We start from the raw sequence: 19,866 nt of genomic DNA, 5'->3' as shown, positions 1-19,866 counted from the left end.
GATATTGAATTGAATTGAATCATACAATGGTTATCTAATGCAGTAGAAGTTTATAAATGCAAAAAATGAAATATCATTATTGATATTCCGAAAAAGTGTCTTTGATCTTTTATTTTTATAAATACGATTGTGTAAAAATTACACAATCAGTGTTTGCCTTATTAGCAGTGACAAATATCTCTCCATATCCCATTTTCGACAAAAGATGTTTTAGTCCAAAAGTTACAAAATTATAGTGGTGTAATATACAAGACACACACAGGAGTAAAGCATCTACACTCGAGAGCCAGTCCACCAATAACAATTATCCTCTCCAACCTGAGGGTATTTGCTTTCAGGTAATTGATGGATGGTTGGATTTCCATGTGGGAAATGCACCTTCACATTCAATCTGTTTCACTTATTTTGGAGTTACTACCAGCCATGCTGCCTGTGGTTAGTTGATTATCTCTGCCCTGCCTCATTAGCAGCCAGTCCAGACAGACATGCAGCAATCAGTCACTTCATCATCTGAATCCTGCCCCTTAGGATGAGATCTCTGCAGTGATGAGGGCCTCTGTGGTCTCCTGGGTACCATGGATGACCTGAAGCTGAGAGGCGTCATCCTCTCAGCCCGTCTCCCTGAAGAGTTGATTTGATGGAAACCCAGACACTTAATTGAATCACAGAGACATAATCCTGACCAAATGTACAGACGTCATTAACCCGACATATCCACCGAGTAACGGCTAAAAGGATAAAACTGTGTCACGAAAGCACCAGTCATATACACATCTGTAAAATTAGTCAACTGTTCGTTATATAATTACGTTTCCAGGTAGTTTGTATTACTTGAGCTGTCTGTTTTAGTGACTGTGGTGTTTTATGGTGGCTATAGTGATGGATTTACATAGATCCAAATTTTGAGAGTTAAGTGTCCTGACAGTCATGATTAAAAATGTAATTTTTAACATGCGCAAAAGTCATCTCTCTCTTTTGAGAATTGTATTTTTCCCATTGTGTTTAACTAACTGATAAGGAGTTTTTTTGTTTCTATGTTTGGTTTTTACCTCATCTGACACTGGACTTAATCTTGTCCTCCTAAAATGTATCCTCCCATAGGGACCACTCTCATAGTGGTATATTACCCATCTCACAAGGCGGGTCATTTCCACATCCACCATTGATAGGCACTGATTAAATCTCTGCAACTCTGACCCTACTATGAGCCCCAGGAGATGGCTTTAGCTTCCATGGTCCATAACACTAGAGATGCCCCACTCCATCATAATTATATCTAGTCAGGGCCAATGTCTCCTGTTCTTCCTGTTCAACATAAATTAGTTCAGGTGATTGAATTTTGCATCAGGATTTTTGTATGCTATGACAGGCAGAAATTTTATTTGCAAAATGAGCTAAGAGATTTAAAGAAAACCAGGACTAGGTTTTACTCAAGGACACATTGTTGATTGAGCTGCTGATATTGCTGTTCTTCTCTTTGCTGCATAATTTGGGTCTAAGATTTAAAAAGACAGAATGTTAGCACTAGGTTTTATGTAAATTATGTCCAATATTTGACCTTATTTTATAATTATGTAGTTTCATATATTTTCTCTCTCCATGACTTTCTAACCACTCATTAAATGCCCGATAACATGTAGTTTATGTGGTAATCACGATTCCTCTGTCAGCTAATGTTATGCAGTGATGACCTTGGTATTTCAATAAGTCAATCTTTATCAGTTTACAGTATTTCTGATCAGTTTCCTATGCATTTTTTATTCCTAACATGTGACTTTTGTTTGTGAGGAAACAGAAGAAAAGCTTTACCAGCAGTCTTGCAGATTTGCATGACTTTGGTTCGACTGGGCTCTTGTCTGGGAGCTTTCAGACACACCTTTCTAAACGCATTAAGATCTCATCCAGGGCAGAAAGAATTGATTCCAGTCAGCTGTGATTGTAGGGATGCATGTCAGTGAATAGTGCCATCCTATGTGATCTCACACTGACAAATGAGATCAATTTTACAGTTTTCTTAAGATTGGAGACCCATCTAGGTGTTTTGTCATTTAAATTACAAACAGGGAGACACACAAATGTTGACATATTTGTATAGTCAGATAAATATATAACTCTGTATGTTGGGTGAACATGTGATTCTATTACGATTCTGTGCCTTTTTTTCTCTTTGTTTTTGCTTTTGGTTTTTATATTTTCTGTCTAAAGATCACCAAAAAAAAGGCTGTAATTTATTTCAGCTTAACAACCACACATCCAGATCTGTCAGGCTCAGTAATAATTTGTGACATGCAATTTGTTAAGGAAGCCTTTCAACTTTCATTCCACTTTGGTGAAGGCTAAAACGACCACACAAGCTCCTTGACTGTGGACATCAGGGGAAGGCCACCTCTAAATCAGGGGCGCAAGTGGAGATCAGAGATGGCCCAGACCAATCGATCCAGTCAGGATTTGTGGGGCTCTGTGGGAAAAAAAGACAGCAATGTAGAGTACATATTAAGTCCTGTTCTATCTGTTCGTGTCACCTAAAACCATTTATCTTCTTCTCTCCTGCTGTATGAGTCAGTGGCCATCACAGTGGCCTCATCTAGCCTGTCACTGAGAAGCAGAATAAGTTAATGAACAGGCTAATCTGTCTTCTCCAGAGGCTGTTCATTAATAACTGCTCTGTCTGACAAAATAGATATGGACTGCTGAGATAAGCCCTCATACTTGCCATGTTTTGCATCAATTTCCTCTTTCTTTCAATCTATATTTTTTATTTGCTTTCTTGGAAAAAAGAAAACTAGACATAGGGCATGTGCAAAATATGGTCATCTACCAGAATCAGTACTAAATATAGCATGTTTTACCTAATGTACCATCACCCTCTGATGAACTGACTGTAATTTTTGAAATACCTGCACTAATGATATGATAGCAGGATATATCAATAAGTAATTAATTTCGTGGTCAGTGAGTGGTAGGTATTTGCTTCCACACAGAATTATTTTGCGGTTTTTCAGTGGTTCAGACCAAGAAAAAATTCTAAACACTAAAGGCATGCCAGTGGCCACTCTCGAATTTTAAAGACTGGCATGTAAAAAAAACATAAGGAAACTTGCAGTAATATTTACACAAATATAGGAAGTAAATCTACAGTTAAGTAAAACGAAAGTTCAACCGATTGACCAAAGATTTTAGTTGGGTTCCTGTCAAAGTGCTATTTATTTATTAAATGCAAAATTAGTCAAAATCTACTTTCAGTTGTGTCCTACCTACATCGGGTAGCTCTGCATGTTTGAGTTGACAGATTTTTTCACTAGACGCCTTTCCTCACTCATCCTTAGAGGATTTGTGACCTCCTTCAAATGTTTTGTTTGCACTACTTTGATCTGCATGATCATATGTTTTGCATATTAATAAATATTTGGAGAAAATAATACCCAGACTTCAAATGTGAGTATTATTTACTATTATTAGGTTTAATTCCACAAAATTTTACTTAATATACTTCACTTTTTATAGCTTTGTTCACTAATAGCCCTTCTCCACTAGTACCTACCTGGATTCACTGAACTTGACTTGGTTTTTGGGGTTTTCCATTAGTACCCTATTAGTACCTGTTACAGGCCACTTTTTTAGTACCTGTTTGGTCCAAGTGAGCTGAGTCGATCTGAAGATGCGATGTCAGCAGACTGCATGCCACCATCGATGGCATCACTCAATGAGTCAGAGAGCGACTCCTTCAGAAAAATCAATACCGCCATTTTTGAAACCAAGCAACAAGGGAAATGGCTACACACAAACCAACACCATGCTTCCCAAGTCTGACAAAAAGCCATAGACTGAGCAGCAGTTATACCATCGCCTCGATGTCCTCCATTGTTGTGTTGTGTTTGTGTCGCATTAAATGGACATACAACCATTTTCGACCACACTGCTATAATGACCCCATTACGCGGTACTCAGCTGTAATGGAAAACAACTGAAACTAAGTAGAGTCGAGTTGACTCGAGCCGAGTAGCTACTAGTGGAAAAGAGGCTTAAGTACTTTTTGAAGGGGGATTTAGGCTTTCAGTTTAGACTGGAAGTATTTGTTTAATCCAGCAATATTGTGGAATATACACCAAAGATATGGCAAGTGTAATGAAAGATGCATGATATCGTGATGTCATCCTCTGATACATTTATAAAGATACTTGTGTATCTACATAAACGCGGTGTAGATATCTGCATGCACAAATGCTGACCGCCACAAACAGACAGGCCAAAAACTCAACTTTATTCATAGATTAGCATAACACCAAAACACCTTGCAGATGCAGATGAGCTGATCCCTTTGAGGGCAAAGAAAGTGGTTAATCGATATCCTCACATGAAGCTGAGACTCTGGTAGAGGAGCCAAGCACTCCAGGTAATGAACTGCCTGCTTGATATATATCCCTTACGGAGTGGGATTGCAGTGGAGCAACATGGTACTGCAACAGCAGCAATTCTTTGATTAGGCATTTCTCTTCCATCACGCTTCCCTGGCACACAGAAAGTCTCTCACTCACATACACTTACTGTTTGCTGATGTGTCAACATATTCACTGTCAACCTGTCATGGGGCTCACAGAGCTCATATTACATTTTAATATCGCAGAGTCAACTGTGTCAGAGGGAAGCTTTATTTTAATTTACTTGTTTTTATTTTGCATCTTTAATCTAAAATCTTAAATGCTTACCTTCTGTATAACGTTGGGAAAACATGAGGCTGTAGTTATAAAACCAAGTTCAAAGCTTAGGGATTCTTGAGCTCTTTTTCTTTTGATGCAAATGGAGAATTTGTGCCCAAAGCCCATGTAAAATGAGTCAAAAGCTACTTCATCTTTCTCTGTTTAATGACTTTCCTACAATGGTTGAACCAGCCATGAATAACCAGTGAAGTGTTAAAAGTGCTGATTACCTGCAAAACCTATTTACTTATTCTACTAATTTCTTTTAAACTCCACACTTATGTAAACCCCTCAGATTTTCTTGGATACCAATTTTCTAATCTATTTAATTACTCCACAGAGAAAGTAATTTGTCACACATTACAGTACTTCCACATTACAACAATTTGTCAGAATGGCCTGAATTGTCACATATTTAACATTTAACACTTATGTAGACCCTAGGCTACAGTCCCACACACTGTCGTTAATTCATATTCTAATGAAGACATACATGCAATACTTCTTTGAGATTTATCATAAATCCAAAGCAAAGTTAAGAACAAATGCATTTCAAAGCGAATGCGCTGTCCAGGTAAAAATGGAGGCTACATAATCCTGCAAGCCTGTGTCTAATTACTGCCGATCAGGCTCTAGCAGCTGTGCTGTGATCTGCATTCACAGAGTTTTAGTAACACTCTGTGTTCTTTGTTAGCTTTGGGTTGGCATGCGGTCGATAGGGATGTTTGCAAAGAGATGTTGTTATCTTGCACTCTTTTGTGCAATAAAAATAAAAGTATTAATTTGTATGTATTTCTAATTTATGTAACTTAAATTAACTTTTGCTTTTTAAATCTTCATTTTGTACACACATGCAAAAATACTGCGAAAAGCAAAAATCTTTAAGAAGTTAAACTAGCATGGGAGTCTGCAGCATTGTTAGGAACACTTTGGGGTCATTCCGGGCCAGATCGTAACACGCTCTTCTTGCCAAATATTTTTACCCCTGCTAACAGCAACAATGTTAACATCCTTATGCTGCTGCATTTGTTTACCATATATTTTAGTAGAAAACACAGAAGTACCTCTAGGAATGTTGGTCATAAATTAGAATTTTGGAAAAGTTAAAGTTTTGATGTTTCTTCAAGCTAAAAAGTCAAAACATTCCAAGTTGTAAAAATTCATCCAGAGCCAGATATGGATATTTGTGCCAAAACAATCATTTTGTTAGTTATGAAAATATTTCATTGAAACAATCATGTCACTAGCGTGCCTAAAAAAGAATATGTGAACAAAAATCTCAGAAGTATACTTTTGTTCAAATGCTAAAGCAGTGAATTGTATAATGGCAAAGCTATTTTCTTTGTGGTTGGGCTTTTACTTAGTGGCATTTAAACCACTGAAATGTTTTAGCTTTCTGAAGTAAAAGAAATCCTCGCACTTAATGGCTCACAACCACCAGAGAGGATTTCCCCCCAGGGCCTCATCATTGGAGTTAGTAAAAAGGAGCTGCCAACATCTCACTTGGTTTCCACATAGTCTATATGCCTGCATCACATAAGGTGTGACATGTGCAAACATGTTGTTGTTTAGTAGACTTTCAGAGAAACTGGACCAGGACTGAAATTGACATCAAACAAATGAAAAAGTTGTTACAATTTCTTTTATTTATTCTGACGTGTGACTTCTAAGCTACTTAATGAAACTTGCATATTACGCAGTACATTCATTTTGAACTGAACTCACTCTGTGTACTCAACAAAATAGTTTCTTTTTTTTTCTTTTTTTCTTTTCTTGAATTAAAAAGTAAAGAAAACCCTGGAATGGTGCTAAAACCGTGTTACTTTCTGCAAACAATATTTTGGAATGAATTACTTATTTATCTTCTTTTCCATTCAAGTATAATGGATGATATTCTATTATTGATGGGATGCTTGGCTTAAATCCAGTGTCCAAACAGCCTTCCTACTCTCCAATAAGGAATTATATTATCAATATTGAGCATTTCAGAATGTGTCCCAGTAAATTGTCATCACTTTTTAATATAATGAAGTTGTTGGCCATTTGCAAAATGAAATGGCTCGTGGTTCATTTTTGTGACGTGAACGTACTGCAGTCCCTTGCATATTCAAAGTACACTATCAAAGTCTACAGTTGCGTCTAGAGTCAGAGTTCAAATTTAAGTTGTAGTCAAGGTGTTAAATCTATTGACTGTTTAGTTCAGTCTTTGATGCCACAGTGTGAGCTGTAGTAATGAAAAGAGAATGTGTTGGTCAAGGGTATGGCTTATAAAATGTTGCCAGTTCATTTCAACTCCTTTATTTATTCCAGCGTTCTTTTCCTCGCTGCATTTCAGGGCAGCATAGTCCACAGTGAAAGCAAGAGCAAAGAAAAAACAGCAAAAATGTGAAAAGATCACCTGAAGAGTCTGACCTTATCAACATGTTTAACAAAAGGACAAAGATTCACTGAGGTAAAAAGTACAAACTTGTATTTTATGCTTGCAAATCAATGCATATACTTTAAACTGTTATATACATACATATATACATATGTACATTTTACATCAGAAAATTTTTATAAGTAGTGTATTTCCACAAAGACATATCTGCTAATTTAAATATGAACGTAACCTCATCACATAAAAATAAAATATTTAATTTCTATCTCGCAGCCGTTGTTATTTGTTAATTTCGTTAACTATGACGACAAACTTGCACTTGTACACTTGAAACTTTCTATGGTAGCTATTATATCACAGTGACCATCATTTATAAGTTTAACATGCTCTCTAGTTTAGTAATTCATCTCTAAGTTCATCCATCCATCCATCTTCATCCACTTTATCCGAGGCCGGGTCGCGGGGGCAGCAGCCTAAGCAAAGAGGCCCAGACCTCCCTCTCCCCAGCCACCTCCTCCAGCTTATCCGGGGGAACACCAAGGCATTCCCAGGCCAGCCGAGAGATATAATCTCTCCAGCGTGTCCTGGGTCTGCCCCGGGGCCTCCACCCGGTGGGACATGCCTGGAACACCTCACCCAGGAGGCGCCCAGGAGGCATCCTTGTCAGATGCCCGAACCACCTCAGCTGGCTCCTTTCGATGTGGAGCAGCAGCTGCTCTACTCTGAGCCCCTCCCGGATGGCCGAACTTCTCACCCTATCTCTAAGTTCACACTTAGTCAAAAGATCAAGAGTGCATTGTTTCAAGTCTCTGGCTATTGAAACAGTAATGATACAGAGGTAAATGAACACAGAAAAAATAGCAATCTAAAGCACTATTGTGAAACTTCAGAAATGTATCAGTGCAGAGTAAAAAGTGTGATATTTAAGAAAACATTTATTTTCTGCATGTACAGTTGGTGTACTTGGTCTAATAAAAACAAGTGAACAAACTGCTCAGTCCATGGCCCTCTCCCCGTCAGCCTGATAAAAACAAGAGAGGGTCAAAACCTAATCAGGCCCTATTGATCTGCTTGCACTGATCCAGTCCAGAAGTCTTTGGACTTTAAATTTATAATCCTCGGAGGGTCCTTGGGGCTGTTCTTCATGCCTGATACAGTTCCTTTGCTGGTCATTATAATGAGGCTTTAAGCAGCTTGGTGACTGTAAATCTGCTACGCTAAGATTGCATTGCTTCAGATCTGACTGGACCTCACCTCGGTAAATCTCACATACAGAACCGGAGAATAATTTACTGCTCTTCCGCACAGTCGCCAGTGCAGCGCGAAGTCAGCAAATGATCCCAAGACACCGACACTGTCAAATTATGTTGCGGGTCTGGAAGAGTATTAAGTCCAAAATATCAACATCTGTAGTTGGATGCTTGAGAAAATATTACTGAGACTGGTGCTTGATTAGTGCTGTTAGTCACATAGGTGTGAATGCTGAAATCAGCCTATTTCCCCCTCATGCTGCTGTCTGTGGAAAAGCTTTAATCTTTAAAAGATGAAAAAAGGTTTCTTTGAGTATGTTTTTCCTGTAGTTCGCGGAGATACTGACTATCATGGAGCCTATTAATTAGGGCGCAGGTGAAACAGAGATTAAATAAATACATTTGGGTCGTTATGCTGACATTACTGGTTCAATATAACTGCCCTCTAATTACCTATTATCTGAAATCGCTCCAGAGCTGGTGTAAACTTGAAGTAACTGATCACAGATCGGTTACAGGCAGCGGCACAGGACAGGCGATCTGGATGAGTTGCAAATGAGAGCAGCAGCGCACTAGAGCAGGTTGCTCCTTTTTGGCGGAGGGCAAAGTCCTGGTTGCCGATGTGGTCCCAAATGGGGGCTTTAGTGGATTTCAAAGCTGGATTGTTACGAAAGAACTTCACTATGTGACAGGAGACACCGCGCTGTGATGATAAAGTGACTAAATCTCACGCCTGTAGAATCCGGCATGTCCGAAAGCTTTGCTACGGAACAGCGCAGCTTTGAGTCTTCATCACTGACGACGGACCAGATGGTACCGTAAACATGAGTCGCGCACTCTCGATCCTCGCTTATCTTCTGCCTTTGATTCATTGTAAGTGTGTTTTCCCCTTTCATTTAAGTAGCAATTTAAAAATATTTCTAACATTTGCTACTGTGTGTGCGTCACCGCCAAATGCATCTCCATGTTGAGGAAACTACAAAAGAATGTATGCTTTTATTGTCCAAAAGTAGAATTTTCAATGCATAAGCTCGTTTAGGCTATTTTCAAGTCACCTTTTAATTATTTTTTAAAAACCAATATTTCTGTAGAAAACATAGATAGCTAAGATTTTTAAATGTAGCTGAAATATGATATGAATCTATCTATCTATCTATCTATCTATCTATCTATCTGTTTTAAAATATCTGGTTTCGGGTCACAACCAGTACCGTCTATGCAGTAAGGCCGTTTTTAAAAAAACAACAACAACAAAATAAAACAAAACAACATTTATAACATCAGACAATTTAGGAAACAATTATTTAGCGAACATTTTTGGTTCACACTTTATGTTACAGGATTTGGCGCCATATTATTGCATTTATGAGATAATTCTTCAAGTGTGTCCAAGAAATAAAATGCCCTCTCCCCTTTTTTTGCCATTTATATCAAATTAGAATATTATGTCATATCTAATAGTATATAAACCGCAGCTATCTTTGGATCTCCGTTTTGTTGTTGCTGTTGTTTTTAAACTGATTAGATCAAGGTTCCAACTCCATTACAATGTAAAATAATGGGTTTTAAAGGTGTGCTGCACCAAATGACCTTTATCAACTCCAAAACAGCTTACAAATTTGTTTAACATGCCTGACCTCATTTTCAATCAGTGTAGCGTCAACACTATTAATTTCCCATATTAAACCTGCATGCACATACACACTTTAGATGCTATTCACAGCAGCTGCCTACAGTTTGTCTGGCTCAAGCAGTCTTTAGGTCTGAGGAAGAGGGAACTTGTTTGAGTCTGGCTTCCAAGAACTTTGAACGACATACCATCTGCTCAGTGGTGGTATGGAAGTCCTGCTGTGGTGAATAGGATCTTGGTGAGTGTCTGATAAAGGCACAGTCATGGCATTATTTACTGACCTGCGGGGGATAGACTGATATTACGCCACACCTCGCAAAGCTGCAGGAGTCTGTGAGTTGATGATGACACACACAGCTGGATACTGTTTCTAAAACCGCACACCATCATCACATGTAGCTGCAAGAAAAAGTCTGAAATTATCAGGATTGCTGAACTGGCTACACATAAAGTGCCTAAACTAATAAACCATGTACCCTTGTGCTCTCAGTATCGTTATTAAACACATCATGTAACAACAGCAAGAGACTTTCTGAATTTTCAGGACAAAAGTCAATTAATTTATACTTAATTCTTAGAATAATATTGCATAAGAAAAGTGTAAAAGTGGGCTTATTTATTAGTGATTTTTTACGAGACATATACCTAAATCTTTTCTACAGGTCTATCTGTTTATTTGCAATTATTATTTGCAATTAACAAAAATGACCCTAATTAGATGTTCCTGTACCTGTTTATGAGACTTTTGAGAGGAATTTTGGACAATATGTCACTACAGTGCTGTTTAGTGCAGCTGTATTTCTAGGATGTTTTAACAGCCCTTGTTAGGTCAGCCCTCAGCATCTCAGTTGGATTAAGGTCGGGTCAGGGCTTTGATTTTATTATTCCAAAATACGGATTTTCTTTCTCCATCATTCTGTTTTAGGCTCATTGTCTTGTTGCATTACCCACACTGAGTTTCAGGTCATGAACTGCTGCCCTGACATTCACCTAAAAATGTTGAACTGGAACAGGATAACAAAGAAATCCCAAATCATGAAGTGTTCCACCATGATGTGGTGCACATTTTTTCCTCCAAAGAAAATTTAAACTTTGTCTCATTGCTCTCATTGGCGACGTTGTGTCAGTTAAATTTCCAGATAAGTGTTTGCCATCTTGTTAAGAGGTGTAAAGTTTTAAAACTGTTTTTTATTATTTTAAGACTAGTGTGGCAGTCTTTCATTCGAGATTTTATTGATTTTTTTGCTGCTACTGTTTTTTTCACATTTGGTGTGATCTTTGCTCCTTAGGATCTCCTAAGGAGAATACCATTTGTAGAGCATTTATCTAACTGTCAATAACTGAATGCTCAGGTCTTTAGAACAGCTTTTGTAGCCTTTCCAGCTTTGTGTATCCCTATAATGCCTCTTCTAAAGTGCTGTGAAAAACCGAACTCCCAATAAGCCTTAGAAGAAGTAATCAGCACAGAAGTGCAAATACTTTTTCTAGCCCTGAATGTTAATGATTAGTCAGTGTGTTCGATGAATTACCAGCCATTGAAAGCTATCAGTTTAGGCAGATATATTTTTGTGGCTTTTATTAATATCTGACTACATTTTATGAAAAATCAATGCAAAGATTTACTATTTGAACCTTGAATTTTGCCTTTGTAGTTAGTGATAAAAGTAACACGTTTTCTTCAATGAGCACATTAGTACAAGTCTTGCTTTACTAGAGCATTCGCCACACATAAGTCAAGTCAGCAACTCCAAACCTTGTGGGGACATCAATAACCAGCTGCAAGTAAAGAAAATAGACGAGGTAGTCTTACACGTATCCGCTCTGCTTCAGAAGAGAACTGACCATCTGTTTTAATCAGCCTTGCCTTCACACTTTACTTAGACATTATTTATCAGGAATAGGAGAGAAGGCTGAGTTCATGTGTTGGAATTCATAGTTTATTTTTACTTAAAATACAGATTTGTGGTTTGCTTTAAGCAAAGCTGTTACAAAAGCACAGTTATTAACATGTTGTGAAAATATCTGCCCTTCTACAAAATGTAATTACCTTTTTGGGAAATGACTTTTTGGGACTTTGTGCCATTTTTATGTAATTTCCAGTAACCCACAACCTTCCTAGTTTACATATTTGGGTGTTAATAATTGTGCTTTTGCTTCATGTTTGCTTAAAGCAAACCCACAGATGTGTAATTCTACCTTCCTTAAAAACTAAACAAGCAGTGTGACTGAAGCAATCCTCATTTATCTCGCTTAGAATTTCAGAGATTAAGCAAGTACTTAAATCATGTTAATCCAACCCCCCCCCCCCCCAAAAAAAAAAAAAAAAAACAACAACAAACAAACAAAAACAAAACAGGAGTGTGGTTAGATGAGTATTCTCTTTTACCAAAATTTAGTGTTAAAGCTGGAAGGTATCTAACAATATATATAGTAAGTGTGTTCATGCCAGGGTGGTAGATTGTGTATTGTGGCACCATCAGTTCAAGCACTTTTACTAAAAACACAAAACCAATCACATCCCTAATCTTCAACTTCCCATTAAATAGTGTAGCTTTCATGTATGAGGTTTTATAGAAACCTAACAAACTTAAAAATACAAGCTTTTAACACAGTTTTAAAAGAAATCTTTCGATTTACACTTTTTAAAAAAAAAAGTTTTGTTTCTAAATACTGTACACTGAAAGTACAACAATAATAGAGAAAAATGAATCTCTCTTTTCACCTAAAATGCCCATTTCCTACTACCTTGTTCAATGTAGTCTTAATTTTTTCTGTTGTATTTAAATAAGGTATTTTGTCTTTAACTGATTTGTGTATTACACTGTATATTGTAGATTATTTATAATGTAATATATCTATATAAAATATATGTATTTAAAAAAATGTGATCTCATTCATTCCTCTTTATTATTGATCTAAAGCTGTTAAAGATTGTTTTCCAATCTCTGTTTGAGATTATAGTCTCTCCATTTTATTGGGATTAAGTTGTCTGGACAGAGGTGAGGTGGATGTGTGTACATAAATGTTGAAGAAAAGTGTGATGTCACCAGGTAGCAGCAGCGCTGACTCCGAAGAGCGGCTCATGAACTGGCTGCTGGGAAAAGATCGCTACAATCCCCTCATTCGCCCAGCTGTCAACAGAACCGAGAGAGTCACAGTAAAGCTGCAAGTGTCTCTGGCACAGCTCATCAGTGTGGTAAGTGTGTACTCTTGCCCATTGTTAAGAAGTATGTATACTTATTTACATTTCTATGTATATTTCTATGTTTTTTTGTTAGAGACTTTGTGATGGTGACACAACAGGATATAAAGAGAAATTAAGTGTGAAAGATGGCAGCTAATAGAAAGCACACAGCAAGAGACAAAAAAAAAAGGAGCTTCGAGGAAGTAGTTAATTAAAGAGCAAGCTCTGCTGAAGAGCCATAGGTCTAAATGGATGGATGAAGCTGAGGATAGATCTGGTCAGCCGTGATCTCTGCCTCTGTCATGTCCAGATTGAAACTTCAGCACATTGGATTAAAAGGGGCCATAAAACTGTTTTGGCCACAGTGATAGAGGCTCTTCTCTGAATTACAGTGGAGGGTCCTCCCAGCTGCAGACTAAAGCAGCAAGGCTCGTTCACAGCTTCTGTTTATGAGTTTGCATTGTACCCCTTGGGGTAATTACCATTTGGTGTCACTTTATTGGAAGTGTATGTCACGGCAGTTTGATGACAGTGCAATCAAAAACATGTTAACAAGCAATCTGAGATGAAAGGAGTGTTTCAGTGCAGTTCTTTTTTTAAAGGTTACTTTTAACCAGATGCCAGAGTAAACATGACAGTAAACAGGAAGGTCCAACCATGACTCAAATCAGTATAGGACTTTTAATTTATTTTTTAAATAAAATTGCAGAAGCATATAATTTCCAGTTTTTGTTTAAACATTAATATACCCCAATAGGTCTTCAGCTCTTCATGTTTTAATTAAATAAAACAAAAATATAAAAAGAGTAAATGTCATAAACGAGTTCCTACTTCTCTAGGGCCAGTGTCTGGGTCTTAAACTTGTATTACCAATATAGGTAATTTCCCCCTAATATTTCATTTTCAGAATGAAAGGGAACAGATCATGACCACAAATGTTTGGCTCACTCAGGTAGGTGTGATGAAGCATTTTGTCTTGTACTGAATGAGAATGTGTGTTAAATGTCCTTCATCTTGAACTTGAATCGTATCCGTATCCATTCTTCCTCTCTCTATGTGGAACAAACCGCTTCTGTAATTGTGCCCCAAACATAATTTACAGATAATGTAGCATGTAATTATAAATGAACTGCTATTGGGAAAGTGCACTGAATGGTTGGGTCCCTCTGTCTCTCCAGCACTGGGTGGACTACAGGTTGTCATGGGATCCTGCACAGTATGAAGGTATTGTCAAACTGCGCATTCCCTCCAGACATGTGTGGCTTCCGGATATTGTCCTGTACAACAAGTAAGCTCGGCTGACTTCTCAGTTTGTATTTTGAAGAGAGTTTCTGTCTGCACATTGCTGGTGTTAAATAAAAAAGATATTATTAATTTGTAAAATATTTGTAAATATCCTCTGATGCCCTTATCAAACATTTTGGATGGAACTGTAACAGCGTTATTGTAAAATGAATAAATAAAATGAAAAAAAGTGAAAAGTCAGTCATATCATAGAGTAAGTTATATTTCATGTTTTCACCCTCCTGGTTTCTGTCCTCTATCAATATATTTACCGGCTGTCTGCATTAATGAATGTCTATGCATTTGCTTTAGTGATTAACTGAATCTTTAACAATTATCTTCTTATTAAAAATAATTAATGCCACTATTACACATTATTAAAAATAGCTTTACCGTAAATTTCTATAATTTTGATAATGATAGCTTTAAAGGTCAATTTAAATGCTGTTTTCTTTCTATTTCCTCTTGTTCTCATAGTGCTGACGGAACCTATGAGGTAACGGTGTTCACTAATGTCATCGTCCTTTTCAACGGCAGCATCGAATGGCTTCCTCCGGCTATCTATAAAAGCGCCTGTAAAATCGAAGTCAAACATTTTCCCTTTGACCAGCAGAACTGCACTCTCAAGTTCAGATCTTGGACATATGACCATACAGAGATTGACCTGATCTTAAAGTCTGAGATGGCTAGTATGGATGATTTTACTCCCAGTGGAGAGTGGGATATCTTAGCTCTGCCAGGGAGACGGACTGTCAACCCTCTGGATCCCACTTATGTGGATCTGACATATGACTTTATCATTAAGAGGAAGCCTCTTTTTTACACCATAAACCTCATCATTCCATGTGTTTTGATCACCTCTTTGGCCATTCTAGTCTTCTACTTGCCTTCAGACTGTGGAGAGAAGATGACCCTGTGCATTTCTGTACTTCTGGCCCTCACCGTGTTCCTGCTTTTAATCTCAAAGATTGTTCCTCCAACATCATTAGATGTTCCCCTGATTGGCAAGTACCTGATGTTCACCATGGTCCTGGTGACCTTCTCCATCATCACCAGTGTGTGCGTGCTCAACGTGCACCACCGCTCTCCTAGCACCCATACCATGCCTTCTTGGGTCAAGCTGATATTTCTTGAGAAGTTGCCTGCTTTACTCTTCATGAGGCGCCCTCATAACAAATCTGCACGCCAAAGATTGCGTCAGCATCGATGCTTAAGAGCTAAAAGAACCATTTTGGGCTTGGGATATCCAGTTGCATCCAAGGCAGATATCACCATGTCAGCTTCTGCGCTGCTGTCTTCAGACTCTGCCTTCTCTACACCAGGACACAAAAATATAACTCCTCCAGCAGGATACAGTCACTCCTATAGGAAGGGAGACCAGCGCTCTACTGATTTCCTTCCCACTAGTTTCACATCCACCCAGGACTTCCAACACAGGGACAACTCAGACTGGGCTGCTGATATCCAGGAGGCAGTGAATGGGGTGTGCTTTGTGGCTGAACACATGATGGGAGATGATGATGATCAGAGTGTATGTATACTTTTTGTAGCACATATTTCACCTGGCTATTATTTCATATTCTATATAGTGACTGTAGCTATTTTAATATTTATTACTATAGCAGTACGTATACAGTATAACTCGTTTGCTTTTTGAGTGTGTATTGTGCAGTCCCCTGTGAGCCTTAAAATATTATGCATAAGCATGCTTAGTACTTGCCAGTTCTACAGCTGTCTTACCATTTATATAAAAAGATATTTTCCTTGTACAATTAAGAGTCATGATAGTGTAATTAAAAAGGATCAACAAGGCTCTAACACAAAAGGTCAAGTTCAATGTCTCAGCTTAACTCAGGTGAAGCCTAGCAGACGTCTGCTGTCAGTTACTGTATGTATTGGCAATCCAGCTGTTACTCAAAGGCCTCCCCCATTAGAATGCAAACTTTATAAACTTAACCTGATGAATTATTAAAAAAAATACAGAAAATACTTTGTCATGGACTCATAACTTAGCCAGCGACAGAGACCAATTATTTTGGGTCCAGACTGTAAGCATAGTTTTTGCTCTAAACTTGTGCATTTGGGATCTTATTAGATTTTTCTTTAAAATCCCCAGAGTTTAACATTTGGGCTGGACCCAGAAGGCAATTAGCTTAGCTTACCATGTGTGGCAGCAGAAGTAAACAACTTGGGCCCTAAAGTTTAAATATCTACCTACAAAGAAATTTACTAATAAGGTGCAGTTTTTAAGTTTACTCTGGTTGCATATGTTAATATCATAAAAGAGACAATCGGTTGTAAGCTCTGTGCTGTAAAGATGTCACGAGCAACAACAGTGCAACAGTGACAAGGCAACCTGTGGAGAAACTTGACAGATGTGATGTTTTTAACTGAGTTGAGTTTTTGTTTTCGAGTCTGCTAATATTTCAGCATTTAATAACCAGCTGAGCGTCTTTGTTGTCGGCATCTAGAAGAGCTTTATATTGTCCTTTTTTCAAAACATTCTTAATCAAGAGAGTAAAAAGGTGAAAAAACATACACCATAAATCATAATGCAGGCGTAGACCTCACAAATCCAATTGTTGACTAACTAAGCTAACCTATCTAGATATTGATCTGTTCACAGCATGGCTTTATAATGCTAACAAAAAGAGTGGTATAAAGGTGACATTTCTGACAGTCCACATATGCGTGTTACTTTTGGAACAAATGACACAGAATTTACATGCAGATAAATATAACTTTATAAGTTTAGCTTATACTAATCTGTGTATGTGAAGTGGATGCTTAGATTTCATGTGATAGAAAGACTCATGCATTTGTTATTCTCTTTATTGGAATAACATGATGGTCCTGATGGGCCTCTGTTGTGGGAATAGCATCACCATCAATCTGTCTACAGTGCCATTATTGTTATCACCAGTTTTGCCTGGGGAAATAACGTTAGTTCAACCACATTTATTATGAAGCTAATTGCAGTCTACCTCCAATTCATTCAAAAGGTGAGGTAAACAGAATATGGAACTAATTAGGTGGTTTGCATTTTTTTTGTTGTTGTTGTTATATATAATATATCAGGTGTCAGATGCCAGCACGTAGCCTGGTCACAATAAACTGGGTCACAGCCATTTGTACTCAAATTATAACATTTTCCTCACACTCCAGGACGCTTGAGGTGTAGGAGGGAAAACTACTAACCCTAAGTAGTGGCTGCAACTCACCAAACTGAAGGCAGATTTTGATTTTATCATTCACTTTCTCCCTTCAAATCAATAGATACCAGCAAATCAATAACAGATCAATAGGGAGGAAACCAGGAATGAGAAATAGCTCGTTTCAAAAACCACTACGGACAGCAGTGATGATGAGGTGAAAGGGTCGATAGATATTCCAATGTACAGAATGCAGCACTATGGAGACCGATCCTTTAAGGGTTTTACCTTGTTCCATGAAATGCATGAAGAAATGTTTTATAGAATATTATGTGTTCCCATTAAAACTAACAAGCATTTGCTTTTTTATTTATTGTCTTCATTTGGTTTCTATATTTCGACACGTTCTAACAGTATTAATTAATCTTACTGCTCTGCAATATTATACTTTGAAAGAAATATCAGCATGAAGAACCATGTACATTGACTAACTGAAATTATTTTTATTGATTTCTGTGTTTTTGCAGGTTATAGAGGACTGGAAGTATGTGGCCATGGTAGTGGATCGTCTGTTTCTGTGGATCTTTGTGATAGTGTGTGTGGTGGGAACCCTGGGCCTGTTTCTCCAGCCTCTTTTCCAGAGTCAGATTGTTGCCAACCATGTGCCCAGTTCGGACATTCCTCGCATTTGATCCTCATACAGAAAGACTGAGCTACTTCAGGGTTTTCATAAGAAACTGTGCTATTAGGACAATATTATGTATGAGGGTATAGAGGCTAGTAAAAGTTTTGATGTCTTTTTAGTTTTTGCTTAGCACTGTGCTGGCAGGTAACAGAATCACTGATACAATGTCGTCTGTGCCAAATCGTACCCAGAGGGTTTGATAAAGTACTTGTAAACATGTAAGGTATGGTACAAAATAAATAAAAGCCACTTATTATCATATAGTATTTAAAACAATATGCCCTAAAACAATAAATCACCCAATATTTTAAGGAATAGTTACATTTGCATAGGTTAAAATGCAGCATCATTACACTGAGGTTGTTTCTCTTAGGCCGCTGTTTCTTCAAAGGATGTCTGCAGAGTTGGACTGGGTGTAGCTTTCACTGCACTGAAGTATGCTGAACTGTTGCAGTAATATACATAATATGATAAATATACTGTATGACTGCTCTCAGATGTAGTGTGACCCGTCATCTGTGTTACTGTGTCACTGAAATACAATGAAGAGCTGTGTGCTCTTTTAGTTTGATTAAATGCATAAAATTGCCTATAAAGTCTTAAAGATGTCAGGGTTTTGCCAATGTGCTTATTTAATCTGTAATGCTGGTGATAAAGATCAGAGCCAATGTGTTCATTTAGGGTGAGCCAGTTAGGATGGTTTATCATATAGATAAAACAGTTGTTCACTCTCAGTGCAAAAAAAAAAGCAAGACAACGCAAAAAATACTGACACAACAAAACTTTTAGAGATGGTCTTTAGTGCAGTGTTTTAAGGTTGAGTACTTTCCATAGCCATTCCATATCACTGACATGTAACTGTTAGTAACTATTTCTCCTAAATTTATATATATATCAAGGGTCTAAATAAACAAAACAAAAAAAAAGAAAAGAAAAAAAGAGATACTCTAGAATTTGTTTGTTTCATGCTGCAGTAATATGAAGGCTCCTTTGTGCATTGACACTAAAAGCACCAAATCTTTGATAAGTGCTCATTTTTACAGATGGGGAATTGTAAGCACACACATAAAACAAAGCAGACAAACGCAACCTACACTAACACACAAATGAAACGACACAACGCTTACAGCTCACTAAACAGTGCTGAGTGTGCTCATTAAAGGTTCTGCAGACTTTGGGTATTTTGTGAGCCATGCATGTAAATCAAGAGATAGCAATAAACATCTGTGTTTATGGATCGACTGGCTTTATTTTAATCTTAGTTTACAGTTTTTCCAAATGGTTAACTGTTTTTTTCATGCGCCTGTTAACTTCCATTTATTATTGAAGCAGGATGTTGCAATTCCACGGCACATATCCATAAAAAATATTTCTTCTGGTTCAGACTAAAAGGAGTTTTGTTTTCAACAATCATTCCCAAGCCTTATGTCAGCAATTTTTTGTCATTAGGATACATATGCAAATATATTTAGCAGAGTATTTATTTTAATGCTTGTGTCTCCCAAGAGGATTTAATACACTGCAGTCCTCAAAAAGGCAAAGATCCACTCTTGAATTCTTAAATTCAACTTCAGTCTGTTTTAAAATTTTAAAAACTGATTTAG

At 37.5% G+C, this 19,866-nt stretch overlaps 1 protein-coding gene across 1 annotated transcript; it reads left to right on the top strand.

The window, feature by feature from the left end:
* Positions 1-8,869: 8,869 nt before the first annotated feature.
* Positions 8,870-19,499, top strand: chrnb4 (cholinergic receptor, nicotinic, beta 4 (neuronal)). Its single transcript, XM_040010626.1, has 6 exons — positions 8,870-9,200; positions 13,008-13,153; positions 14,049-14,093; positions 14,320-14,429; positions 14,903-15,956; positions 18,105-19,499. The coding sequence occupies exons 1-6, from the start codon at positions 9,152-9,154 to the stop codon at positions 18,267-18,269; spliced, it is 1,569 nt and encodes a 522-aa protein (XP_039866560.1). The 5' UTR covers positions 8,870-9,151; the 3' UTR covers positions 18,270-19,499.
* Positions 19,500-19,866: the final 367 nt, after the last annotated feature.

This window comes from Simochromis diagramma, unplaced genomic scaffold (genome assembly GCF_900408965.1).
Source record: "Simochromis diagramma unplaced genomic scaffold, fSimDia1.1 OVJJ01000603.1, whole genome shotgun sequence".
NCBI classification, from domain to species: domain Eukaryota; kingdom Metazoa; phylum Chordata; class Actinopteri; order Cichliformes; family Cichlidae; genus Simochromis; species Simochromis diagramma.
Note: the sequence above shows the minus strand (reverse complement) of the source record. Positions and strands in the feature narration are given on the sequence as shown.

Bases quoted from the DNA above. Each gene is read 5' to 3' on its own strand.
- chrnb4 (XM_040010626.1), top strand. From the start codon at position 9,152: ATGAGTCGCGCACTCTCGATCCTCGCTTATCTTCTGCCTTTGATTCAT. The intron at 9,201-13,007 runs GTAAGTGTGTTT...TGATGTCACCAG, and splicing joins TCTTCTGCCTTTGATTCATT to GTAGCAGCAGCGCTGACTCC. The intron at 14,094-14,319 runs GTAGGTGTGATG...CTGTCTCTCCAG, and splicing joins CAAATGTTTGGCTCACTCAG to CACTGGGTGGACTACAGGTT.